This window comes from Haemorhous mexicanus, chromosome 3, assembly GCF_027477595.1.
Source record: "Haemorhous mexicanus isolate bHaeMex1 chromosome 3, bHaeMex1.pri, whole genome shotgun sequence".
Taxonomy (NCBI): domain Eukaryota; kingdom Metazoa; phylum Chordata; class Aves; order Passeriformes; family Fringillidae; genus Haemorhous; species Haemorhous mexicanus.
The window spans coordinates 117992287-118017834 of NC_082343.1; the positions used below are offsets into that span (position 1 = coordinate 117992287).

The following is a 25548-nucleotide window of genomic DNA, read 5'->3' on the forward strand; positions in this document are numbered from 1 at the left end:
CCTGACCCCCTCCCTGCCAGCACCAGGAGCCCCCCAGAGCCTTGGGGCAGCCCTCGGGCCCAGGGTGGGGAGGGTCAGGCTGTCCTGAGCTGGACTCCATGGTCCTGGTGGGTCCCTTCTCAGCCACTATAGCTGCTCTGTGACGGCCCCGAGGAAGGAGGAATGATCAGGAGAGCTCCATCTCATCAGAAGGCTAATTAATTACTTTATTATACTGTATTATTCTATACATCTGAAACTGAACCTGCCAAGCACTCGACCCTGCACACAACTGCTCACACTGCTCTGAATCTCGTGACTGTCCCCTGACAGTCCCCACACGCACACACACTAGGTCCTGGTAGGCCAGGGAAACAAAACACCGTGCCTTTGGGTAAACAATCTCCATTTTGCATTCTACTTCTGCACAAACACGGGCACAGCAAGTGATAAGAATTGTGTTTTCTTTCTCTGAGGTTCAGAGAATGTGAATCCCAAAAATACTCTTGGGAAGAACTGGGCCTTGCTTTTCTCTGTGAAGAGAAATGTGGGGCTACAAGCCACCCTCGTGCCCCTGTGCCCCGGGCTGTGGCAGTGCCTGCTCACCTGGGCTCTCCTTTCCCTCTTGCAGATACAGGAGTGGGGCCCCTTTGATCTGGTCATTGGGGGGAGCCCCTGCAACGACCTGTCCATCGTCAACCCGGCCAGGAAGGGCCTCTACGGTAGGAGAGGGCTGGGGCTCCACAGGGGTGGGGCTGGCCCCCAGGGCTGACAGAGACCCCCAGCCCTTAGCCCAGCCCCTCCTCTCTCCTCGCAGAGGGCACCGGGCGCCTCTTCTTCGAGTTCTACCGCCTGCTGCACGAAGCCCGGCCCAAGGAGGGCGACGACCGGCCCTTCTTCTGGCTCTTTGAGAACGTGGTGGCCATGGGCGTCAGCGACAAGAGGGACATCTCGCGCTTCCTGGAGGTCAGTGCCCGCCTGGGGCCACCCCCTCCAGCCCCGGGACCCCCGGGTCCCACCCCACAGCTGCCCAGCCCTCACCCCAGTGACCCTTCTCCCTCCGTCCCTCCCGCAGTCCAATCCCGTCATGATCGATGCCAAAGAAGTGTCTGCAGCACACCGGGCACGCTACTTCTGGGGGAACCTGCCTGGCATGAACAGGTGAGCAGCCCGAAGCTGAGCCCCTGGCTGGCTCTGGGAGGGTGGGCTGCGCTCCTGGGTCCTCCCTCAGCCCAGCTGTGGCCCTGGGGGTCTCCTGACCCTGGTCAGGGCTGGGCAAGAGCAGGAGTCTGACAAAGAGGTGGTGGCACACCCTGGAAACCTGTGGTGGTTCCCCCATGGGGGTGGCTGGTCCTGTCCCAACCTGTGGTGGTTCCCCCATGGGGGTGGCTGGTGCTGTCCCAGAGGGGTGGCACTAAGCTGTCCTTTGTGTCCCTCTTGGGTGTTAGCTGTGGTGGCCCACGGCTAGTGGCCACAGATGGGCTCCCACAGGAATTGCTTCGTGCCCATTACCTGCCACACACCCCCAAAACAGCCGTGGCCACTTTGTGACCCCCACAAACTCCAGCTGGAGACCTGCCCTGTGCCCACGGTGGGGGAGGACAGTATGGGGACACAGTGCTGGCACCCCCTGCCCACCATCTCTTGCCCCCCAGGCCACTCGCATCCACCGTCAATGATAAGCTGGAGCTGCAGGAGTGCCTGGAGCACGGCAGGATAGCAAAGGTCAGCCGGGGCTGGGGGGTGAGGGGGGCCTCAAGGGGCAGGAGGGGGGTCCCAGTGCTGTCAGCAGCAGTCCCAGGCTCCCTGGGGCGCAGGGTGGGGGTTCCAGGAGGGATCAGCAGTGGCTCCTGGGGTGGGAGTTGCTCCATCCCAGCCCAGCCTGACCAGCCCGTGCCTCTTGCAGTTCAGCAAAGTGCGAACCATCACCACTCGCTCCAACTCCATCAAGCAGGGCAAGGACCAGCACTTCCCCGTGTTCATGAACGAGAAGGAGGACATCCTGTGGTGCACCGAGATGGAGAGGTAGGGCGGCTGGGCCGGGCACGGCGCTGGGTCCCGCCCACGCCACGCCCCGACCCTGACCTAGTGCCACCTTCTGCTGGGCTCAGGGTGTCCCCAGCTGGCTGCAGGGGTCCCGGGTAGCACACTCCTGTTTGGGACAGACCCCTGAGCCTCCCAAGCAGTTCTCAGCCCCAGGCAACCTTAGCAAGCTCAAGTGATACCAGCTCTTTAGTGATTATCAGCTCACTGTGATTTCAGCCCTTCGGCTTGCTCTGTGCCTAGGCAGACAGACCCAGGGAGAGAGAGGAAAAGGCTGTGTGGGGGTCCACAGCCATGCCTTTATTGAATCTTCTGTGCAGGTTCCCAGGGACAGCTCTTCTCCTGAGCTGGGCTAAAACAGCTCTTCATATAGGGTACAGGGGTGTCAGAAACTGTCCAACAGCAAGGGTTGGAGGAAGTGACCTAGAGGGTTACAGAGAGATAAGCAAGGTCCAAAGGTGGAAGAGGGGCTTCTGGCATTTCCTCTCTTGGGCTGCTGAACACCACGGAGGCACTGCAGGACTTGTGCCTTCTACACTGACCCCTCCCCTGTCCCCTGTGTCCCGCAGGGTGTTTGGCTTCCCCGTGCACTACACAGACGTGTCCAACATGAGCCGCCTGGCCCGGCAGAGACTGCTCGGCAGGTCCTGGAGCGTGCCGGTGATCCGCCACCTCTTCGCGCCCCTGAAGGAATACTTTGCCTGCGTTTAGAGATGGGCAGGAACTGGCCACACACGGAGCGAGTCGGTAACAAACCCATCCACGCCAAGAGAAGTGAACACACGGAATGAGAGAAGAGTCAGCACCCAGAAGAGAGACGGGATTTCGCAGCCCGACGGGAACCCAGCACACGTCTCCCCGAGCGAAAGGGGTCGGTGTCCTCTCCGGAATTTCCCAGGATCAGCTTTAGCTATTTAAAAACAAACAAAAATCACAAGAAACAAACAAACGACGATGAAACGGAAGAAAAAAAAAAAAAAAAGAAGAAAAAGAAAAGAAACCAAAACCTTTTTTTTTTTTTTTTTTTGGGTAACCTTTTAATTTTCCGCTCTTTTCTGGCTGGGTTTTCCTGTCGGTTTGGTTTCCACTTCTCGGAGCAGCGGGCGAGACGAGACGCCGTCGCCAGCGCCGCTCTCGGAGAGGGGGAAACGGCAGCGGGAAAGCCCAGCGGGGAGGGAGGCGGAGGCAAAGGAGACCCTGCTCTGCTCCGAGACCGCTCCGAGACCGCTCCGCTCCGTCCGCGCCAGCGCCCGGCCGGCCCGGCCCCGGCCCCGGCGGCTGAGCCTCGCTCTGTTCCACCAGCACCGCTCTCCGGTGACATGGAGCCAACCCGGCAGGGAGGCCGGGAACACACACACCACACACACACCTTTTCTACAGTATTTTGGGTGCCTACCACACAGGAAACCTTGAAGAGAGCAGATCCTAGAAGCCGCTGTTACCTCTTGTTTACAGTTTATATATATATGATAGATATGAGATATAGATATATATATATATAAAAGGTACTGTTACTACTGTACAACCTGACTTCATAATGGTGCTTTACACAGCGGGGTGAGTCGAGACATCAGCTTCCACGTTGCCTTACGTGCCGGGCCTTTCCGAGCGAGCGGCAGGGCCGGGGCGGCCGGGCGGAAGCGTCTCCATCCCGAGTCATGCAATAACCTTTTTCTGTCCCGAACGGAAGCGCCTCGGCGGTGCCCCCCTGCCCCGCCGGCGCCACCCCACAGCGTACTGGTGCTCTTCTGCGTACGTGGTGTCCGGCAGGGCCCGTGCCGGGCGTGCCCCGGTGCCCCGGCGGCAGCGGGGGGTACTGCCCCCCGGCCGTGCCCCTCGCCCGCCGGGGCGGCGCGGGGCACGGTGCCGCGGACGGGCTCTGGCCGAGGGCGGCGGCGGGGACGCCGGCAGGGCAGGGGGGACGGAGCGGTGCCCGTGCCGGAGCGCGGCCGGGGCGCTTCGGGCATGGCGCGGGGATGGCCGCGGCTCCCGGACCCTGGCGCTGCGTCCGCGGGGCCGGGCTGGCGGCAGGAGGGCGATGCCCCGGCGAGCCGGGACGGGACCCCGGCGGCGTCGCCGCGGCCGCCGGGCCATCGCTCCCCTGCCCACGCGCGGTTCGGAGCGAGCGCGTCCCCTCGGTGCCCAGCGCGGGGGGACGGGGCACCGCGGCGGCGGCGGTGTCGGTGCTGGCGGCCCGGCCACGGGGGCCGGGAGCCGCGGTGTGAGCAGAGCGCGGGCAGGTGCTGGCAGTGCGGTGGATGGTGCTATGCTCCGTGGCCCGGGGCGGCCCCGGCGGGGCAGGGACTGGTGCTAGGGCGCGGTGAGGCTCCCGGGGGCCCGGGCCCGTCGCCGTCTCTTCTCTAACTGTGAAAGGTGCGGGCCCGGGGCCGCGCTCGCTGCGGGGTGCTGGCTAATGGCAGCGAGCCGCGGCCCGCGCGCCCCGAGGTGCTGGGACCGACGGCGGCGGGGGCGGCCGCGGGGCCCCCACCTCCCCTCCCTCCTGGTGCTACTGGGGGCTCGGGGGCCCCTCTGGGTGCGGGGGGCACGGGGAGCTGAGCCGGCACAGGCGGCCGCGGTGGGGGCACCGCGGGGCCTGGCTTTGCCGGGGAGCGAGGGTGGCGAGGCAGGGGGGCACCGGCCCCGGGCTCTGGGCTCCTGCTGGCACCCGGAGCCGGATGGCACAGGATGGCACAGGATGGCACAGGACCGCTGCACCGGGCGCGGGTCCTGCCTGCCTGCTGCTGTGGGAGTCCTCATGGCCCCACGAGCCCGTCTGTGGGGCTGGCATGGCCCCGGGCGTCCTGTGTGGGGCACGGTGGGCACTGCGGGTCCTGCATGGCCCTGCAGCACTGCTGCAGGTCCTGCATGGCTCCATGCCCCTGGCTGTGGGTCCTGCATGGCTCCATGCCCCTGGCTGTGGGTCCTGCGTGGCTCCATGCCCCTGGCTGTGGGTCCTGCACAGTCCCACAGACCTGGGTGCGAGTGCTGCATGGCCCTGCAGTGCTGAGTGCCGGCCCTGCGTGGCCTCACCGTGGCAAATGCAGGGCCTGCATGGCCCTGTGGCACTGGGTGCTGATCCTGCATGGCCTTGAGGTGCTGGGTGCTGGTCCTGCACGGCCCTGCAACGTTGTTGGCAGGTCCTGCACGGCTCTGTGGCACTGGGTGCTGACCCTGCACGGTCCTGCAGCTCTGGGTGCTGGTCCTGCACGACCCTGTGGCTCTGGGTGCTGACCCTGCGTGGCCCTGCAGCTCCGGTGCCGGCGCTGCCCCGTCCTGCGGCGCTGCCCGCGGGTTCTGCACGGCCACGCGCTGGGTTCGGGGGTCCCGGCGGACCCCCGGCTCAGCCCAGCCCTGCAGCTCTTCCTGGGACCCCCCTGGCCCTGCTGCACCTTTGGGGGCTGGGTCCCAGCAGTGCTGCGGCGTTGGCACGGCCCGGCCGGTGCCGGCTCCGGTGCCGGTGCCGGTGGGAAGCAGGTTCCTGCTGGGAGCAGGTGCCGGCGGCGGTGGGGATGCCTGGGGCAAGAGTTCAGTTTTTAACGTACCCGACTCACGTCTTTTTTTAAAAAAACAACCAGACAAATTCTGTTGCACAGCCCTAGATGAAAACTCAAAACAAGGCCTGAATTCCTTAAGATCCGCCGAGGGAGTGGGGACAAACACGGTGCTAAAACATTTTATTAAAAATATATATTGTTAAATTAAGTCTGCTGTCTGGACAATGACTGTTTTGTTTCTCGTAGTGGAGTTTCAAAGAGCACTATTATTTTACTCTTATATATTATTATTAAAAAAAAAAAACAAAAAAGAAAAAGGCATTTTAACTTTGTACTTGAAAACTAAATGAGAGATTTCATGTGTTTTAGCCTAGACATTGAAGTAGCTGACGCTTAACTATTTGTGGGAATCATGTACTCATCATCCCGAGGAATACGCTGTAGAGCTGGTACCCTCCTTCCTCCCTCCTCCCTCCTCCCTCCTCCCTTTGATTTGGCTCCGCCGCCACATTCCCGGCGCCGCCGCGGCCGCCCCGGCTGCTCTCCCTCCCCTTCTCCCGCCCCGACCCACCCCCCGGTTTATTTTCTACTTCTCTCTCGGTTCGTTGCCCCCGTTTTTTTGTTGGTTTGTTTTTTTAGGGTCGCTTCTCTATTTATTGCCGCTGAACTGTGCATTTCACGGCCGGAGGTGCCGCGGGCGCCCGGCGCTGTTGTATCTGTGTGAGTATTGCTCGTGACATAGCTGTTCTGAACTAATAAAGGTCAATGCGTGCAGCAGATGTAGAAAGTCTGTCCGTCCCGCTTCCATCCCATCCTCCTTTTCTTTTTCTTTGGTGCCCAGAAGAGTATAATACAGACGAGCTCCTTTCTAATGTACTTGTGCTGGAGAACACTTGAATAAATGTCCTGTTTTGTGCAAAAAAAAAAAAAGAGAAAAAAAGAGGAAAAAAAAAAAGAGAGAAAAAAAACACCTCTGTGTGGTTGTGTGGTCTGTCTGTCGTGGGTGGGTCCTGGTGGGTGGGGAGATCCAGGTGCTGAAGGGGTCCTGTCCAGGTGCCTTTGGGGTCCTGGCAGGTCCTGGTGCTACAGGGATCCTGGTGACAGTGGGGTCCTGGCAGGTCCTGGTGCTACAGGGATCCTGGTGACAGTGGGGTCCTGGCAGGTCCTGGTGCTACAGGGATCCTGGTGACAGTGGGGTCCTGGCAGGTCCTGGTGCTACAGGGATCCTGGTGACAGTGGGGTCCTGGCAGGTCCTGGTGCTAAAGGGATCCTGGTGACAGTGGGGTCCTGGCAGGTCCTGGTGCTACAGGGATCCTGGTGACAGTGGGGTCCTGGCAGGTCCTGGTGCTACAGGGATCCTGGTGACAGTGGGGTCCTGGCAGGTCCTGGTGCTACAGGGATCCTGGTGACAGTGGGGTCCTGGCAGGTCCTGGTGCTACAGGGATCCTGGTGACAGTGGGGTCCTGGCAGGTCCTGGTGCTACAGGGATCCTGGTGACAGTGGGGTCCTGGCAGGTCCTGGTGCTACAGGGATCCTGGTGACAGTGGGGTCCTGGCAGGTCCTGGTGCTACAGGGATCCTGGTGACAGTGGGGTCCTGGCAGGTCCTGCTGCCTTTGGGGTCTGGGGGGGGCAGTGCAGGTGCTGAAATCCAAAGGTGTGGTGGAGTCACAGGGTCTGGGGGGTCCCAGCAGCAGTGGTGGTGTGGCCCTGGCAGGTGCTGGGATTGGGGTGGTTGTGAAGTCCTGGTGGGGCCCTGGCAGGAGGTGAAATTTCTGTGATTTTGGAGCCCTGGTGGGGCCCTGGGGTCCCTGTGGGTGGGTGGGGGTCCCAGTGCAGTGGGGTCCCAGCCCCGAGGTGATTGTGTTCCCAATCAGTAATGGGCTCTCGGGGGTCCCAATCCCAGGTGGGGGCTCTGCTCCCTTGGGCCCTGGGGGCCTTGGCTGGGGCTGCCCTGGGGTGGGGGGTGCAGAGCCCCCAGCAGAATGGGAACCCCCATTTCTGCCTCGTGAGCTGGGGCAGGAAACTGCCCCGTGCAGCTCCTGCCTCAGTTTCCCCTCCAGCTGAGGCTCCTGGGGCCTCCCCCAGTGCCAGCCCCCGAGGTGCTGGGGTCTGGAGCAGGGTCCAGGGGGCTGGTGGGTGCACATGGGGTGGGCAAACAGTGGCTGTGGCAGCCTGGGGACCTGTGCTGTGCCAAGGTGGTGGCACGGGGCACTGCCAGGCTCTCCAGGGCTGTGGTAACCTCACAGAGCACAAAAAGGCCCAGTGCTGGTGCTGGGCTGGGGCATGGAGGGATCCAAGAGCAGCCCTGGGAGAAGATGTGGGACCTGGATTCATAGAAAATGCTCAGCATTTGAGAGAAGGTTCACATAGTGCATGTCATGTAAACTTTGAGATCAGAAATGTTGACTTAGAAATGTTATGGAATAAGACTGACGCTGCTGAGAGAGAAACTGAAATAAGTTTTAAAGGATGGCCTTGTAAATAAGATCCTTTAGAGAAATAGAACTATGAAAGATGCAATGTAGTAGGATCCACGAGGGGCAATTTTAGATTATTAATTTTAAGGTATTAACAGTGTGGTGTGGCTAAGGCTGATAGACCAAGAAATGCTTATAGATTAATTAGGAAATTGTTGGTGCCCTGTCAGGGCCACAGAAGGGGGAATTTCTGACAGGAAGAGGCAAGGTCTGGTGGGCACACCCTGGTCTAACACACGAGGACAGCATTTCCCTGGTGTGGCAGTGCGTGGGGAGCAGCAGCTGCTCCTGCACGAGGCACAAACACCTGCCCAGGTCAGGGCTGCAGGCAGCTGAGGCCACCAGCGGCCACCCCAGGCTCCCAAATGTGCCCTGAACTGGGGCTGTGGGGAAGATAAATTCAATAATGCCTTACCTGGGGGGGCTAACAAAGCTTGGGAGGAGGATGTGGCACTGGACTCCAAGAAGGAAGAACTCACCAGCCACGAGGGCGCTGGGCAGACGCCCCGAGGCGAGGAAGAAACTGAGAAAAGCAGCTGGAGAACTGTGCTGAATCAGCTGCAGCAGGGGCAGAGGGCCACCACTGGCCCAGAGACCCCAAAAGATCCCCCAGAAGGTAACGCTGAGCACGGGACTGATTAGCAGAAGAAGCAAAGGACAAATTAACCAGTGGAAGGTAGATTGCTAATTAATCAGAGGACTGTGTCACTCACACTTACTGTTAAGTGAAATCCACGTTGTTGACTTTGGCAGAGGGTTTCATTTGCAGCTTCATTCAGCAGAGGCTTCTCTCACTAATTGGATTTTAACAGAGCCAAACAGCAGCAGCACGTGGAGCTGCTGGAGAGAGCCCAGAGGAGCTCTGGAGCCAGGTGGGAGAGCTGGGGGTGCTCACCTGGAGAGGAGAAGGGTCCAGGGAGAGCTCAGAGCCCCTGGCAGGGCCTGAAGGGGCTCCAGGGGAGCTGCAGAGGGACTGGGGACAAGGGACAGAGGGACAGGAGCCAGGGAATGGCTCCCAGTGCCAGAGGGCAGGGCTGGGTGGGATATTGGGAATTGGGAATTGTTCGCTGGCAGGGTGGGCAGGCCCTGGCACAGGGTGCCCACCCTGGATCCCTGGCAGTGCCCAAGGCCAGGCTGGACACTGGGACACCCTGGGACAGTGGCAGTGTCCCTGCCATGGCAGGGGTGGCACTGGGGGGGCTCTGAGCTCCCTTCCCAGCCAGGTCTGTCCCCGTGATCACCAAACCTGCACAGACCTGGCCCTGTCCCCAAGGGCAGCGGCACCAGCAGGGAGGTGACAGGGACAAATGCCACCCGCTGCCCTGGGGAGGGAGGAGTCCCTGGCAGTGACAGGGGCTGGGGCAGCTCTGGAAGGACCTGGGGGTCCTGGCAGGGACAGAATGAATGTTTGGCCCCTGTGCCCCTAATAGAGGGGGGACAGCAAAGCCCCAGAGACACCAAAGGGCTCAGGGGGTGTCCAGGACAGGAGCTGGCAGAGTCGGGCAGTGCCCGAGGACAGGGTGGCACAACTGGGATGGCATAATGGGATAATGGGATGGGATGGGATGGGATGGGATGGGATGGGATGGGATGGGATGGGATGGGATGGGATGGGATGGGATGGGATGGGATGGGATGGGATGGGATGGGATGGCATGGATGGGATGGGATGGGATGGGATGGGATGGGATGGGATGGGATGGGATGGGATGGAATGGGATGGGATGGCATGGGATGGGATGGGATGGGATGGCATGGGATGGCATGGGATGGGATGGCATGGGATGGCATGGGATGGGATGGGATGGGATGGGATGGGATGGCATGGATGGGATGGGATGGGATGGGATGGGATGGGATGGGATGGGATGGGATGGGATGGGATGGGATGGGATGGGATGGGATGGGATGGCATGGATGGGATGGGATGGGATGGGATGGGATGGGATGGGATGGGATGGGATGGGATGGGATGGGATGGGATGGGATGGCATGGCATGGGATGGCATGGGATGGGATGGCATGGGATGGCATGGGATGGGATGGCATGGGATGGCATGGGATGGCATGGATGGGATGGGATGGGATGGGATGGGATGGGATGGGATGGGATGGGATGGCATGGCATGGCATGGCATGGCATGGCATGGCATGGGAAGTGGATATTAGGATGGGGGTGAAGCAGGAGGTCCCCCCTGCTCCATGACCCAGCCCCGTGTCCCCACTGCTGCCCCGCAGGCCAAGGGCCACATCTGTCACTCTGGGTGTCCAGTGCCACCAGCAGTGTGCCAGGCTGCTCCCAGGGGGGGCATGGGGACAGCACCGCTGTCCTGTCACCACACCTCAGGAGCCTGAGGCCACTGGGATGGGCTGTGCCAGGAGCTCCTGGGGGCCACCAGGACAGCCCAGGGCTGGCAGCTGATGGGGTACACTGGGCGGTGCTGGGCCCTCCTTGTCACCGGGCTGGGCTGGGAGGGGCTGGCAGTGGTGTCCTGGTGGCCATGGGGGGCTGTGGGATGTCCTGGGGGTGTCGGGGTGCCCCGGGGGTGTCGGGGTGGCCATGGGGGGTGATGGCATGTCCTGGGGGTGTCCTGGTGGCCATGGGGGGCCGTGGGATGTCCTGGGGGTGTAGGGGTGGCCATGGGGGACCACTGGATGCCGCGGGGCAGGGGAGCGCGGTGGGCAGGGGTCGAGGGGCTGTGGAGGGGGCCGGAGGGGTCCCGAGGGGGTTCCCGGGGATATCCCGGGAGTGTCCTGGGGGGTCCAAGGGATGTCCCGAAGGGTTCCCGGGGGTGTCCCGAGGGTGTCCAGGGGTGTCCCGAGAGGGGTGCCGGGGGTGTCACGGGGGTCCCGAGGGGGGTCCTGGGGATGTGCCGGGGGTGTCACGGGGGTGTCCCGGGGATGTCACGGGGGGGTTCCGGGGATGTCACGGGGGGTCCAGGGGTCACCGGGGGTCTCCGCGCGCGCTCCGTCACCACGGCAACAGCGCGTGCAGGTGGCGGGGGGCGGGGCCACGACCACGGCCCCGCCCCCTCCTCCTGTCAGTCAGGCGGCGCGCAGCCCACCCTGCTGGGGGCTCTGCCCCGCCCCCCGGCGCCAGGACGGGCGGCGATTGGTGCAGGCGCGGCGAGGCCCCGCCCCCGCGGCGCAGGTTCGGGTGAGAGGCGATCGCGGCCGGAGCGGCACCGGGAGCGGCACCGGAGCGGGAGGTACCGGCGGGCCCGGGCGGGGCACAGCGGGGCCGGATCGGACCGAACCGGACCGAACCGGGCTAGGGCCGTATTAGGCTGGGTTGGGTTGGGGTGAGCCGAGCCGGGCTGGGCCGGGCCGGGCCGGACCGTGCTTGGGTTTTCCTTTCCCGCTCCTGCGGACCTGGCTCGTTATCGCGACGGGCTGGACAATCGCGACAGGTGCGTGTGAATCGACAGGGGCGAGTGAATCGACAGGCGAGGATGGAGGGGAGCGCCCCGCCATCCACGCCCGGGGCGCTTCGCGGGGTCTCGCCGCGCAGAAAAGCTGTGTGCGGCCGCCGCCCACCCATGGCGACACACCTGTCGCGACAGGCGATGGTGTCGCGACAGCGCGAGGGGCTCGCCTCGGCGGGATGTAATGCCGGAGACGGCTGCTGCTCCTCGATCGGGCCCGGCTCTCTCTCGGCGCTCTGTCGCGATCGGCAGCGGAGCAGCAGGTGCGCGGGGCACGGCGGAGCGGGGACCCCGGGGCGGCGGGGCCGCGGGGGGCCAGGGGCAGCGGGGGTCCCGCCGGGCCCGGCTCATTGTTCCGCCGGGTCTCCCGGGCGGCCCCGCCCCGGCTCGGAGCATCCTTTGTGCTGGGCGGCCCCGGGCTTTGTCTGCGGAGCCGCCCCGGGCCGGCGAGACCGGGACCCCCCGCGCCTACGGATCCCGCACGGGGACCCCCCGCCCGCCCCGCATCGCGCTCCGGGGACCCGCGGCAGCGGCACCGCCCCCGAGCCTCGCACGGGCCCGGCCCAGCCTAGCGCCCCGCACCGGGGGCCGGCCCGGCTCTCGGGGGGGACCCCCGGCCCGGCCCCCCCTCCGGCGGCGGCCCGGTTTCGGTGACCGCCGCTCCGGCCTCCTGCCGCAGTGCCCTGGGGGTGACGCCGGGGGCTGACGGGGCCCTGGGAACGGCAATGGGACCCGCCGTGTCCCCGCAGCCTGCGCCGGGACCCTCCGCAGCGCCCCGCGCCCGCTCGGGCGTGGCCGCGCAGTGCCCGTTCCGTGCCCGGGCCGGGCCAAGGTGCCCGCGGGGACAAGGAGCGCCCGCAGCATCCCGGCTTGGCGGCGGCAGCTCTGACGGAGCATCCTCCTCCCGCGGATCGCGGCCCCCGGGTCCTTCCCGGGGCGGTGGCTCGGTGACACCGCAGCTCCTCCTGGCCAGGGGACGGGCGCCGGGACCCCGGCAGAGGGACGGCGACAGCGGCCTGGCCATGGCCGGAACGGAGCCGGGCAGGGCTGGGGGCCGTGCGGGGTGACCCCCCCGCCGGGGCAGCTCTCGGGCGGAGAGCGATGCCCACCCAGCCGCCGCCTCTGGCCAGCCGCGAGCAGTGGTCGCGGGTCGGTGCCACCGGAGTGGCGGTCACCAGGGCCAGCCTGACAAAGAGAAGCCCCTGCCGGCGGGGTGGGCGCAGGGTGGGGTCGGGCACGGTGGGTGCCGGGGTCTCGCCGGCGCAGACAAAAGCGGGGGGCGGCGAGGGCCCCCCGGGCTCGGCGCGCCGCACAATGCGGCAGCCCCGGCACAAAGGCCGGGCCCGGCGGCCGCCCCGACCCCAACAGGTGCCCCCGGCAGCCCCGCCGGGGCCGGGGTCCCTTTGTCCTGCCGGGGTCACAGCTGTCCTCGCGGCAGCCGGCGGGGCTGGGGGGGCTGCGAGCCCCCCGAGCGGCCGCGCCGCTTTGTGTGCCGGGAGCGGAGCCGCGGCCGCCGCCCGCCGAGCTGGCCGGGCCGGGGGCTGCGGCGCGGGCTGGGTGGGGGTCCCCGGGGTGCTGGCGGTGTCCCCCCGGCGCTGACGCTGCGGGTCTGCCCTGCTCGGAGCCCGCTGGCTGGCAGAAGCCTCTGGCCACCGCGGCAGCGCGGCCACCGCCGGCCGCTGCTGGCTGTGCCACCGCCGCAGCGCTGGCTGGAACGCGGGACACGGCCCCGGTGCCACCAGGGCTGGTGCCATGCTGGCACTGTGGCCCGGGACAGAGGGACAGAGCCCCTGGGGATGCTCAGTCTGAGCTTGGGGGTCGCTGGTGTGAGCTGGGGACACTGGTGGGAGCTGGGGGACTGAGTGGGAGCACTGGGTGTGACCTGGGGACAGTGAGGGTGAAATGGGAGCCCCGGTGTGCCAGACAGGCCACTGTGGGCATCCAGCGCTGGGACATCAGGGCAGTGCCAGGGGTGGCTGGGCCAGGGTGGGAAAGGTGCCTGGAGCAGGGCACGAGGGCAGCGGGGTGGCAGCAGCGTGGGTGGCTCCACGCTGGCCACAGGCAGCGCGTGCAGCTGCCAGCTCTTCTCTGTGCACGGTGGCCAGCCCACGCTTGTGCCCCAGCCGTGCCCTGTCCCCTCGCCAGCCCCACACCCCCCGTGCCATGCTCACACCCCGCTGCCCTCCCCCGTGCCGGGGGTGTCACGGTGCCCGGTGCTGCGGCGCCGCTGGCAGCCGTGCTCCAGATCCGTCAGCACCGCCCGCTTTCATCTCGGGCTGCCACGTGCCGCCTCCCCCACCCCCCTCCGCACCGTGCCACCCCTCCCTGCGCCCCTCCTGCATCCCCGGCCCGGCCCAGCCCTGCCCTGGGCTCCCTGGGGCTCGCAGGGCCAGCGTGCCCCGTGGTGGCACCGTGGGCACCGGCTCGTCCCTTCTGCTGTCCCCCCAGCCAGGCCGACCTCTGCCCCACTGTCGTGTCCCTGATGTCGGTGTGGGGACTCAGAGGAGTCCTTGGCTGGGGTGACCCCTTGTTCCTGTCACCCCCCTCGTCCCCCACCGTGTAGCTCTGGGCCCAGGTGTCCCCTGGCACAATGCCTGGCATGGGGCAGCAGCTTCCCCATGTGCCTGAGGCAGAGCTGGGGGCAGCAGGGGCAGCTGTGGCCACAGTGGCCTGGCACGCTGCACCAGGTCAGTGCCACCCCGCCCTGGTCCCCTGGGGGGCTCCTGAGCAGTGTCACAGCTGTGCGTGCCGGTGACATTCCCGAGGGGGGGCCACCTGCCAGACCCGACAGCTGCTCCTGCAGCTCTGTGCCGAGGTGAGGGCACCAGGACAAGGTGCCAGCTGGCACCGGGATCACCCAGGGGCAGGAGCCGGCCCACGAAGGGCTATTGCCCCCCCGTGCAGCAGTGGTCCCTGGGAGCCCCTCTTGTCCCCACCCCTGCAGCCTGGGTGGCCCAGGAATGCCCAGCTGCCGTAGAGCCGGCCCAGCCCCACGGCCACCAGGGCTCCTGCCAGCCTCAGGAGCCATTTGCTGCCCAGCAGGTGCTGCAGATCCCTGGCACAGCTCAGGCCGGTCCCTTCAGAGCCCTGGCCCGGTCCCAGCACCCACCTGAGGCCACCATGGGGCTGTGGCAGCACCAGACACCCCCTGGCACCAGGTCCCTGCCCCCAGCAGCAGCAGCCTGTGCCCCTGGCACAGCTCTGGGCCCAGCAGGGCTGTCCCAGGGGCTGGGTGGGCACCAGGGGTCATTCCCACAGTGCTGCCCAGTGCCAGCCCCGTGCCAGCCGTGCCAGAGTGCCCCACGCTGCCCGTGGGGGTGCCTGGGGCTCTGTCTGGTGCAGGGGTCCCTGGTGGTCCCTGCAGTGGGCACAGTGAGGCTGGGGTCTCTCTGTGGGTCTCTGCAGTGAGGTCTCTGCTCTGGGGGCTCGGGTGGGGTCCCAACCCACCTGATGTCCCCCGGGTGGGCACAGCTGGCACGTGCTGTCCCTGCTCTGGCGGGTCGATGGTGTTTGACCTTCACCGAAGGATTTATTGATCGTGTCTGGGGATGCCCCTCGCTGCCGGGGGCTCAGGCAGTGCTGAGGCAGTGTGGGGGTCTCTGGCAGAGCTGGCACCTCATGGGGCTGTGGGCAGAGCCCCCAGCGAGTGATGCCAGCCCTGGTGCTGTCCGTGCCAGTCCTGGTCACTCACAGGGACAAGGTGGGCAGCCTGCCCTGGGCATGGGGACGCCCAGCTGTGTCCCCATGGCACACGTGGCACTGGCAGTGCAGGGTGGCAGGGATGGGCTCTGGCAGCCCTGCTCAGGTGCTGCAGGGGGGTGGCACTGGCGTGGTGCAGCCGGAGTCACTGGAGCAGGGCTCCGGGCAGGGAGGCAGCCCCAGCCCCGTGCCAGCCCCTCCTCTGCGCGGATTTCCCGGGATAATCCATCGCCACGGCCCGTGCGGGACGCGCAGCTGCGGGGCTCAGCCCTGCCCACCCCGGGCACCTCCGGCCAGGGTGGGCGGCGCGGAGCCCCCAGCCCCGGGGGGGCTCCCGGTGGTCACCCCGCTGCCGCCTCTGCCCCGCAGCACCATGATGGCCAACGCGGCCACCATGCGGATCCTCATCAAGGGGGGCAAGGTGGTCAACGACGACTGCACCCTGGAGGCCGACGTCTACATCGAGAACGGCATCATCCAGCAGGTGGGGCGGGAGCTGATGATCCCCGGCGGCGCCAAGGTCATCGACGCCACCGGCAAGCTCGTCATCCCGGGCGGCATCGACACCAGCACCCACTTCCACCAGACCTTCATGAACGCCACCTGTGTCGATGACTTCTACCACGGCACCAAGGTAGCCCCGCGCCCTGCCCTGCCCTGCCCTGCGGGGGCTGCTCCCCGCGCTGGGGGCTCCCTGCGGGCACGGGCTGGTGCAGGCAGCTCCCGGCCCCGCGGGCATCCCTGCAGGGTCAGCTCCACAGGGGCATTGTGGCATTGTGTCCCCATCCATCACGTCCCCTCCTCCCGCGCCGGGGCCGTGGCACCCTGTGCCAGCTCGGGCACCTCCCGGTGTCGCTGCCTGGGAGTGTCAAGGGGCCAGCCCAGGATTGTCCCTGCAGCTTGTCGCGCTGTCCCCAGGGCCCTCACAGAGCAGCCATTGTGCCAGGTCAGCGCTGGCCGTGCCTGTCCCCCGGCTGTCCCCAGGCTGTCCCCATGGTGCCCGGTGTCCCTGGGCAGGGGGCTCGGCGCTGTGCTGGTGGGAAGGGGCCCGCGCCATGCCCACGGGCGCCACATGCCAGGCCTGCTCCGTGTCACTGTCACCCGCCTCGTGGCAGCAGGCCGGCAGCTCCGAGAGGGCCGATGGGCAAAGGAGCTTTGGGGATTAGCGGGGCGGGGTGAGCCGGGGACAGCGGCAGTGCCACCGCGCCTGCCCTGCCGCCCACGCTGCCGCGGGAGGGGGGGCTCCCCGCGGCCCCAGCCCACCCGGGGCTCTGTGCCGGGGGGCTGCTGGCCCCCTCAGCGCCCCAAATCCAGTGCTCGGGCTGGGGGGGCAGTGGGTGCCCCGGCGGCGGCGGGATGGGGCTCTCCAGATGTGCCGTGCACCCAGATGTGCTGCTGCAGAGGGGCAGCCGTTGGTGGGGCCGGGGGGATGCGGGGGTCCCTGCCTGCACCCAAGACCCCCGCACGGCTGTGGGCAATGCCCGAACGCGGCCGCCCCAGCCCGGGAGCACCTGGGAGCTCACCTGGCTCCGGGCAGGGCAGGGGCGGTGCCGGGGGGGTGAACCCTGACCCCCCCGCCGCGGTCCCTGTGCCCCCCCTGTGCAGGCAGCGCTGGTGGGGGGCACGACGATGATCATCGGGCACGTCCTGCCCGACAAGGAGACGTCGCTGCTGGACGCCTACGAGAAGTGCCGCAGCCTGGCCGACCCCAAGGTGTGCTGCGACTACGCCTTGCACATGGGCATCACCTGGTGGGCGCCCAAGGTGAGTGGGGCATGGCTCCGGGAGCAGCTGCCGGGGCTAATTCCCAGCCCCGCTGATCCCATTAGCCGCCCGGGGGGTGGGCTGAGCCCCCAGGATGCCTTTTGAGCTGCCCTGAGCCGGGCTCAGCGGGGCAGGGGCTCAGGGGTGCCCAGGGGCAAGGGGTCCCTGTGGGGCCGAGCCCCTCACTGGGGCAGGGAAGGCGCTGCTGCTGCTCGTGGTGCCCAGGGCTGGTGGTCCCAGCCTGGGGGGACCCCAGCCCACAGCAGGACCCCCGTGGGGGTGGCACCAGGGCTGGTGGGCAGACCCCATCCCACGGCATGCTCAGCCCCTGCAATCCCCTCAAAGCTGCTGCAGTGGGATCAGACCTGGCTCCCGGCTGTGCTGCAGGGAGACCCCGGCCCCGACTCCCCTTCCAGCAGAGCAGGGGTACCCCCCTGGGGCAGGAAAATCCCTTCTGCCCCCCCAGCATCTGTCACTCCCCGTGTCACCCACAAATCCCCTCCCGCGTGCCCAGGGGGTGGCCGGGGCCCCTCGAGGGGGGAGGCCCCAGCCTGACCCCCGGTGCCGGTGCAGGTGAAGGCCGAGATGGAGACGCTGGTGCGGGAGAAGGGGGTGAACTCCTTCCAGATGTTCATGACCTACAAGGACCTGTACATGCTGCGGGACAGCGAGCTCTACCAGGTGCTGCGCGCCTGCCGCGACATCGGCGCCATCGCCCGCGTGCACGCCGAGAACGGGGAGCTGGTGGCCGAGGTGAGGCAGGGCACGGGGACAGCGGGCACCAGCTGGGCAGCAGCGCCTCCACGCTGAGCCCCTGCTCCACGCTGACCCCCCGATCCCCCAGGGAGCCAAGGAAGCTCTGGATCTGGGCATTACGGGGCCAGAGGGCATCGAGATCAGCCGGCCTGAAGAGGTAGGTGATGGCAGGTGGCACCATGTCACCGTGTCACTGCAGCAGCGCCGTGGGGTGTAGCTGGCACGGTCCAGGACATCCCTGCAGCTGCCACCCGCCCGTTGGTGCCACCGCTGTGTGTCACGTGTGTCACCCCCGGCTCTCTCTGCAGCTGGAGGCCGAGGCCACGCACCGTGTCATCACCATCGCCAACCGGGTGAGTGTCCCGAGCGTGGCCCGGCTGGGGGGGCTGTCCCTGTACCAGGAGGGTCCCCGTGCCTCCCTCGGGGGGCTGGGTACCACGGAGACACCCCCTGACCCCCTCTCTGCAGACCCACTGCCCCGTGTACCTGGTGAACGTGTCCAGCATGTCCGCAGGGGACGTCATCGCTGCTGCCAAGATGCAGGGTAGGGGACATGGGGGGACACAGGGGGACACGGGGGGACACGGGGGGAGCTCCCTCCCCAGCACAGCCCTGGGCAAGGGGCACCCGTGGGGGTACCCACAGGAAAACCCACTGGCACAGCTCACACCTGGGCTGGGGGGAGATGGGCGTGGATTGTGGGGCTGTGGGCAGGCAGAGACACACGGGCACGGACAGACACATGGACAGACACACGGGCACGGACAGACACATGGACAGACACACGGACAGACACACGGGCACGGGCAGACACACGGACAGACACACGGGCACGGGCACGGACAGACACACGGACAGACACACGGGCACGGACAGACACATGGACACGGGCACGGGCAGACACACGGACAGACACACGGGCACGGACAGACACACGGACAGACACACGGGCACGGGCAGACACACGGACAGACACACGGACAGACACACGGGCACGGACAGACACACGGACAGACACACGGGCACGGGCAGACACACGGACAGACACACGGGCACGGGCAGACACACGGACAGACACACGGGCACGGACAGACACACGGGCACGGACAGACACACGGACAGACACACGGGCATGGGCAGACACACGGACAGACACACGGGCACGGACAGACACACGGACAGACACACGGGCACGGGCACGGACAGACACACGGACAGACACACGGGCACGGGCACGGACAGACACACGGACAGACACACGGGCACGGACAGACACATGGACACGGGCACGGGCAGACACACGGACAGACACACGGGCACGGACAGACACACGGACAGACACACGGGCACGGGCAGACACACGGACAGACACACGGACAGACACACGGGCACGGACAGACACACGGACAGACACACGGGCACGGGCAGACACACGGACAGACACACGGGCACGGGCAGACACACGGACAGACACACGGGCACGGACAGACACACGGGCACGGACAGACACACGGACAGACACACGGGCATGGGCAGACACACGGACAGACACACGGGCACGGACAGACACACGGACAGACATGGGCACGGGCAGACACACGGACAGACACACGGGCACGGGCAGACACACGGATGCAGGAACTCGGGTGCGCCCTGTGGGGCCGTGCCCTAGCACAGGTGAGCACACCTGGGCCCCAGCTCTGCTCATACACGGGGGACACAGAGGGAGCACACAGGGGACACACACGGGACACACACCAGGTCACACACAGGTCACACACCTGAGCACTCACAGGTCACACATGGGTCACACACAGGGGACACACAGGTCACACACCTGAGCACACACCGGATACACAGGGAACACTCACAGGTCACACACATGGGACACACAGGGGACACACACAGGTCACACACAGGTGAGCACTCACAGGTCACACAGGTGAGCCCTCATGGGACACAGGGGACACACAGGTCACACAGGTGAGCCCTCATGGGACACAGGGGACACACAGGTCACACAGGTGAGCACTCATGGGACACAGGGGACACACAGGTCACACAGGTGAGCACTCATGGGACACAGGGGACACACAGGTCACACACAGGTGAGCACTCACAGGTCACACGCCTGAGCACTCACAGGTCACACAGGTGAGCACTCATGGGACACAGGGGACACACAGGTCACACAGGTGAGCACTCACAGGTCCTACACGGGTCACACAGGGGACACACAGGTCACACAGGTGAGCACTCATGGGACACAGGTGAGCACTCACAGGTCACACACAGGTGAGCACTCACAGGTCACACAGGTGAGCCCTCATGGGACACAGGGGACACACAGGTCACACACAGGTGAGCACTCACAGGTCACACAGGTGAGCACTCACGGGACCCAGGGCTCCTGCCCCACTGGTTCCACGGCGCCGTGCCCGGGCAGTGCCCCAGGTGTGCCCCTGGCACAGCCAGCCGTGCCCACGCGTGCCCCCCCGCAGGGAAGGTGGTGTACGCGGAGACCACCACGGCGCACGCCACGCTCACGGGGCTGCACTACTACCACCAGGACTGGTTCCACGCCGCCGCCTACGTCACCGTGCCGCCGCTGCGCCTCGACACCAACACCTCTGCCTACCTCATGAGCCTGCTCGCCAAGTGAGACCTGCCCCGGGTGTCCCTCCCTGCCCCGGGTGTCCCATCCCTGCCCCGGGTGTCCCTCCCTGCCCCGGGTGTCCCTCCCTGCCCCGGGTGTGCCATCCCTGCCCGGGGTGTCCCATCCCTGCCCCGGGTGTCCCTCCCTGCCCCGGGTGTCCCATCCCTGCCCTGAGTGTCCCATCCCTGCCCCGGGTGTCCCTCCCTGCCCTGGGCTCCCCATCCCTGCCCTGGGTGTCCCTCCCTGCCCCGGGTGTCCCTCCCTGCCCCGGGTGTCCCTCCCTGCCCCGGGTGTCCCATCCCTGCCCCGGGTGTCCCTCCCTGCCCCGGGTGTCCCATCCCTGCCCCGGGTGTCCCTCCCTGCCCCGGGTGTCCCTCCCTGCCCCGGGTGTCCCATCCCTGCCCGGGGTGTCCCATCCCTGCCCCGGGTGTCCCATCCCTGCCCCGGGTGTCCCATCCCTGCCCGGGGTGTCCCTCCCTGCCCCGGGTGTCCCTCCCTGTCCTGGGCTCCCCATCCCTGCCCCGGGTGTCCCTCCCTGCCCCGGGTGTCCCTCCCTGCCCCGGGTGTCCCTCCCTGTCCTGGGCTCCCCATCCCTGCCCCGGGTGTCCCATCCCTGCCCCGGGTGTCCCATCCCTGCCCCGGGTGTCCCTCCCTGCCCCGGGTGTCCCATCCCTGCCCCGGGTGTGCCATCCCTGCCCCGGGTGTCCCATCCCTGCCCCGGGTGTCCCTCCCTGCCCCGGGTGTCCCATCCCTGCCCCGGGCTCCTGTCCCTGCCCCTGGCACCTCTCCCTGCCCCATGCACCCCTCCTATGGTGTGGGTGCCCCATTCCCTGCACATCTTGTTCCCTTCATGCCAAGAACTCCAGACACCCCATGGTGTGGTTACCTCATTCCCTGGGTGCCTCATTCATGCCCTGGACATCTTGCTCCCTGGGCACCCTGTTCTCCAGGCACCCCATGGTGTGGGTGCCCCATCCCCTGGGTGCCCCATCCCCTGGGTGCCCCATCCCCTGGGTGCCCCATTCCCTGGACATCTTTCTCCCTGAGTGCCAAGAACTCCAGGCACCCCATGGCAGGGGTACCCCATTCCCTGAGTCCTGGGCTCCCTGGGCACCCCATGGCAGGGGTACCCCATTCCCTGAGTCCTGGGCTCCCTGGGCACCCCAAGCAGCCCTGGCAGTGCCACCCCCCACGCTGCTCTGTCCCCCCCAGTGACACGTTGAACATCGTGGCCTCGGACCACCGGCCCTTCAGCACCAAGCAGAAGGCCATGGGCAAGGAGGACTTCACCAAGATCCCCCACGGCGTCAGCGGGGTGCAGGACCGCATGAACATCATCTGGGAGCGTGGCGTGGTAGGGCACCGCTGGCCGGGCACGGGGCTGCTGCCGGGGCTCACGGGGGCCCTGCTGGCTGGGCCATCCCTGGCACCAGGGCGGCGGGCAAGGAGCTCCCCAGAGCTGGCCTGGCAAGGATCCTGACCCCGCAGCACACCTGGGATTTTTGGGGGACTGGGGGCTGGCAGGGAGGGCCACAGCCCGCACATGCTGACCCCACAGGTGGGGGGCAAGATGGACGAGAACCGCTTCGTGGCCGTGACCAGCTCCAACGCCGCCAAGATCCACAACCTGTACCCCCGCAAGGGCCGGATCATCCCCGGGGCCGACGCCGACGTCGTGGTCTGGGACCCCGAGGCCACCAAGTAGGTGCAGCCCGTGGGGGGGGCTGGGGACAGCCCCCTGTGCCCCGGCAGGCAGTGACAGCCCCGTCCCCGTGCCCAGGACGGTCTCTGCCAGCACCCAGGTGCAGGGCGGGGACATCAACCTGTACGAGAACATGCGGTGCCACGGCGTGCCCCTGGTGACCATCAGCCGCGGGCGCGTGGTCTACGAGAACGGCGTCTTCATGTGCGCCGAGGGCACCGGCAAGTTCTGCCCGCTGCGCTCCTTCCCCGACGTGGCCTACAAGAAACTGGTGCAGCGGGAGAAGGTACGGGGGCAGCGCTGGCCCTGCCAGGGCCGTGCCAGGGCCGTGCCATGGCTGTGCCAGAGCAGTGCCATGGCTGTACCAGAGTGGTGCCATGGCTGTGCCAGAGCAGTGCCATGGCCATGCCGTGGCTGTGCTGTGCCAGAGCAGTGCCATGGCCATGCTGTGGCTGTGCTGTGCCAGAGCAGTGCCAGAGTGATGCCAGAGTGGTGCTGTGGCTGTGCCAGAGCTGTGCCATGGCTGTGCCAAGGCCATGCCAGAGCAGTGCCATGGCCGTGCTGTGGCTGTGCTGTGCCAGAGCAGTGCCATGGCTGTGCCAGAGTGGTGCCGTGGCCATGCCAGGGCCGTGCCAGAGCGGTGCCATGGCTGTGCCAGAGCGGTGCCGTGGCCATGCTGTGGCTGTGCCAGAGCGGTGCCATGGCTGTGCCAGAGCGGTGCCGTGGCTGTGCAGTGGCCGTGCCATGCCTGTGCCATAGCGATGCCATCGCTGTGCTGGAGCAATGCCACAGTGAGGGACAGGGCTGCACCATGCTGGCTGCTGGAGGGGACAGGGGACAGTGCCAGAGGAGGCTGTGTGCCAGGCCGATGCCACGCCGTGCCAGGAGCACAGAGCAGGGTCCCTGCGGGTCAGCGTGTGGCCGGGGACGCTGCCCTGGCTCCTTGCCAGCACAGTGGCACTGCAAGAGGACGCTCGTCCCAAGCCGTGCGTGGCTCATGGCCATTCCAAGGCACGTGCTGGCCAGCAGGGCTCGCCGTGCCCCACCCAGGCTGTGCCCTTCGCTGGCTCTCCCGGGGCAGCCCCGCAGCTCACGGTGGCCCCTGACACACCGGGACAGGGACACGCGGTGACACCCAGCAGCTCTGGCACCGCCTGTGCCCACGCTGTGGCTGTGGGGGACAGGCTGGGGACAGCGTGGTGTGATGCTGCAAGGGAAGGGGGCAGCTCACAGGAAGATCTTGGCCAGCTCTGGGGCGCTGCTCGGGAGCTCTGGGTGGCTGGGGGGGCACAGGGCATTGCATGGGCTTGGCTTGGCTTGGCTTGGCTTGATTTGGCTTGGCTTCGCTTTGCTTGGCTTGGCTCGGCTCGGCTTGGCTCGGCTTGGCTCCGCCGGGGGGACGGGGCAAGGGGCTGCTCTGCCAGGGCCACCCACCTCCCCCAGCCCCTGCTCCTGCCCCGCTCTGCTTTGCACCGGGAGCCCCACAGCCCGCCCAGCCCCTCCCCGAGCGCCCCCTCCCCAGCCCCAGCATGGCCCAGCCCCTCGCCCCTCGCCCCTCGCCCCCCCGCCCCGCCCGGCCGATCCGCACCCCGCAGCCCGGCCCCGGCACCCCGCACGCCGCCGCCCGGCCGCAGCTGATGCTCTCTCCGCTCTCTCTCTCGCTCCCGGCAGAGTTTGAAGCTGCGGGGTGTGGATCGCACCCCGTACCTGGGGGACGTGGCCGTGGTTGTGCATGCCGGGAAAAAAGAGACGGGGACGCCCCTGGCCGATACGCCCACCCGGCCGGCCACGCGACACGGGGGCATGAGGGACCTGCACGAGTCCAGCTTCAGCCTGTCCGGTAAGAGCGGGCCCGGCCCCGGGGCTCGCCCGCAGCCCCCAGACGGTGCCTTCGGCCACCAGCCGGGCGCTTCTCCCCCCCCGGGGTGTCCCCACTGCCCCCCGCCACCCGCCGGGGTGCTCCCAGTGCCACCGCAGGTGTCCCGCCATCCCTCCCCTAGGGCTGTCCTGTCACCCCCTCCTCCAGGCTCTCCCCGTCCCCCTGCAGGGCGCTCCCAAGGTACCCCCGCCCTCCCCAGGGGTCGTGGCAGAGCAGGGAGGTGCCCCCAGCCCCGCAGCTGCAGCCCCCAGCCCGCGCCCCCCTCCGGGCACCGTCCGTCGTGTGGCTGCGCGGGGGGGGTTGGGGGGCGGCCCGGGGGCTGTGCCAGCCGGGGGGCACCGGGGCTGTGCCCGCCGGGGGGCACCGGGGCTGTGCCCGCCGGGGGGCACCGGGGCTGTGCCAGCCGGGGGAACCAGGGCTGTGCTAGCCGGGGGCACCGGGGCTGTGCCAGCCGGGGGCACCGGGGCTGTGCCAGCCGGGGGCACCGGGGGCTGTGCCAGCCGGGGGCACCGGGGCTGTGCCAGCCGGGGGCACCGGGGCTGTGCCAGCGGGGGCACCGGGGGCTGTGCCCGCCGGGGGGCACCGGGGGCTGCTGCTGCACCGGACAGCCCCCTCCCCGCGCTGCACCGGGGGCTCGGTACCGGCCAGCACCGCTCGGGGCTCCGCTGGCACCGGCAGCTCTGGCCCCCGGGCACGGTGTGGGCACGGGGGGACCTGAACGCGAGCGCTGGCACAAGGCGGGGCTGCGGGAGGCGCTGGTCAGTGCTGGTTAGTGCCGGTTAGTGCTGGTCAGTGCAGGTCAGGGCTGGTCAGTGCTGGTCAGGATTGGTCAGTGCTGGTCAGTGCTGGTCAGGGCTGGTCAGGGCTGGACAGTATTGGTCAGTGCTGGTCAGTATTGGTCAGTGCTGGTTAGTGCTGGTCAGTGCTGGTCAGTGCTGGTCAGTGCTGGTCAGTGCTGGTTAGTGCCGGTTAGTGCTGGTCAGGGCTGGTCAGTGTTGGTCAGGGCTGGTCAGTATTGGTCAGTGCTGGTCAGGGCTGGTCAGTGCTGGTCAGTATTGGTCAGTATTGGTCAGTGTTGGTCAGTGCTGGTCAGGGCTGGTCAGTGTTGGTCAGTCCCACGTGCAGCACAGCCACGGTGGGATGGGGGGTCACGGAGCCCCCACAGTCCCAGGGGTCCCGGGGCTGTGCCCAGCCGCCCGCGGCCCTCGCCGACCGTCCGTGTGTCCGGCAGGTTCTCAGATCGATGACCACGTTCCAAAACGAGCCTCGGCCCGGATTCTCGCTCCCCCCGGGGGCCGGTCGAGCGGCATCTGGTAGAGCCGGGGACGTGTCCCCCAACTGAGCACCGGGCGCCGCCGCCAGCGCCCCGGGCCCGGCTGCGCTCCGGCGGGGCTCGCCGGCCGCGGGGCCCCGCGCTGCCGCTGCCGCTGCCGGCGGGGCCGTGCCGGGGCGGGGCCGTGCGCGGGGGCCGCGGAGGGCCGGGGCGCTGGGTGCCCCCCCGGCCCTTTTCTGTTTGCACGTTGGATTTGGATCAGTGAATTTTTGACTTGTTTGTGCATCACGTGGAAATACTCTGAAGTGGTTTGTGTCACTAGCGCAGGGGAGACGCAGGGACCCCCCCTTTCTGCCCCAGCCCCGAGCCAGACCCCCATCCTGATCCCATTGCTGCCCCC

General features: G+C 67.3%; 2 protein-coding genes across 3 annotated transcripts in view; both read left to right on the forward strand.

Annotated features, from left to right (window-relative positions):
• Positions 1-5724, forward strand: part of DNMT3A (DNA methyltransferase 3 alpha) — a 48594-nt gene extending 42870 nt beyond the window's left edge. For both annotated transcript variants that reach the window (XM_059843209.1, XM_059843210.1), the window contains exons 18-23: positions 611-701; positions 797-945; positions 1055-1140; positions 1635-1704; positions 1886-2004; positions 2592-5724. In XM_059843209.1, the coding sequence (XP_059699192.1) occupies positions 611-701; positions 797-945; positions 1055-1140; positions 1635-1704; positions 1886-2004; positions 2592-2733 (657 nt within the window). In that variant the 3' untranslated portion in view covers positions 2734-5724. The remainder of the gene's footprint in view (positions 1-610; positions 702-796; positions 946-1054; positions 1141-1634; positions 1705-1885; positions 2005-2591) is intronic.
• Positions 5725-15487: 9763 nt separating this feature from the next.
• DPYSL5 (dihydropyrimidinase like 5) lies at positions 15488-25219 on the forward strand. The gene is made up of 12 exons (XM_059843439.1): positions 15488-15752; positions 16724-16882; positions 17456-17635; positions 17727-17795; positions 17947-17991; positions 18107-18182; positions 20140-20296; positions 21507-21648; positions 21853-21995; positions 22075-22282; positions 23668-23836; positions 25107-25219. The coding sequence occupies exons 1-12, from the start codon at positions 15492-15494 to the stop codon at positions 25190-25192; spliced, it is 1695 nt and encodes a 564-aa protein (XP_059699422.1). The 5' UTR covers positions 15488-15491; the 3' UTR covers positions 25193-25219.
• The last annotated feature ends 329 nt before the right edge of the window (positions 25220-25548 follow it).

Coding starts and splice junctions, on each gene's coding strand:
- DPYSL5 (XM_059843439.1), top strand. CDS start 15,492: ATGATGGCCAACGCGGCCACCATGCGGATCCTCATCAAGGGGGGCAAG. Junction 15,753..16,723: donor ACTTCTACCACGGCACCAAG/GTAGCCCCGCGC, acceptor CCCCCTGTGCAG/GCAGCGCTGGTGGGGGGCAC. Junction 20,297..21,506: donor CTCATGAGCCTGCTCGCCAA/GTGAGACCTGCC, acceptor TGTCCCCCCCAG/TGACACGTTGAACATCGTGG.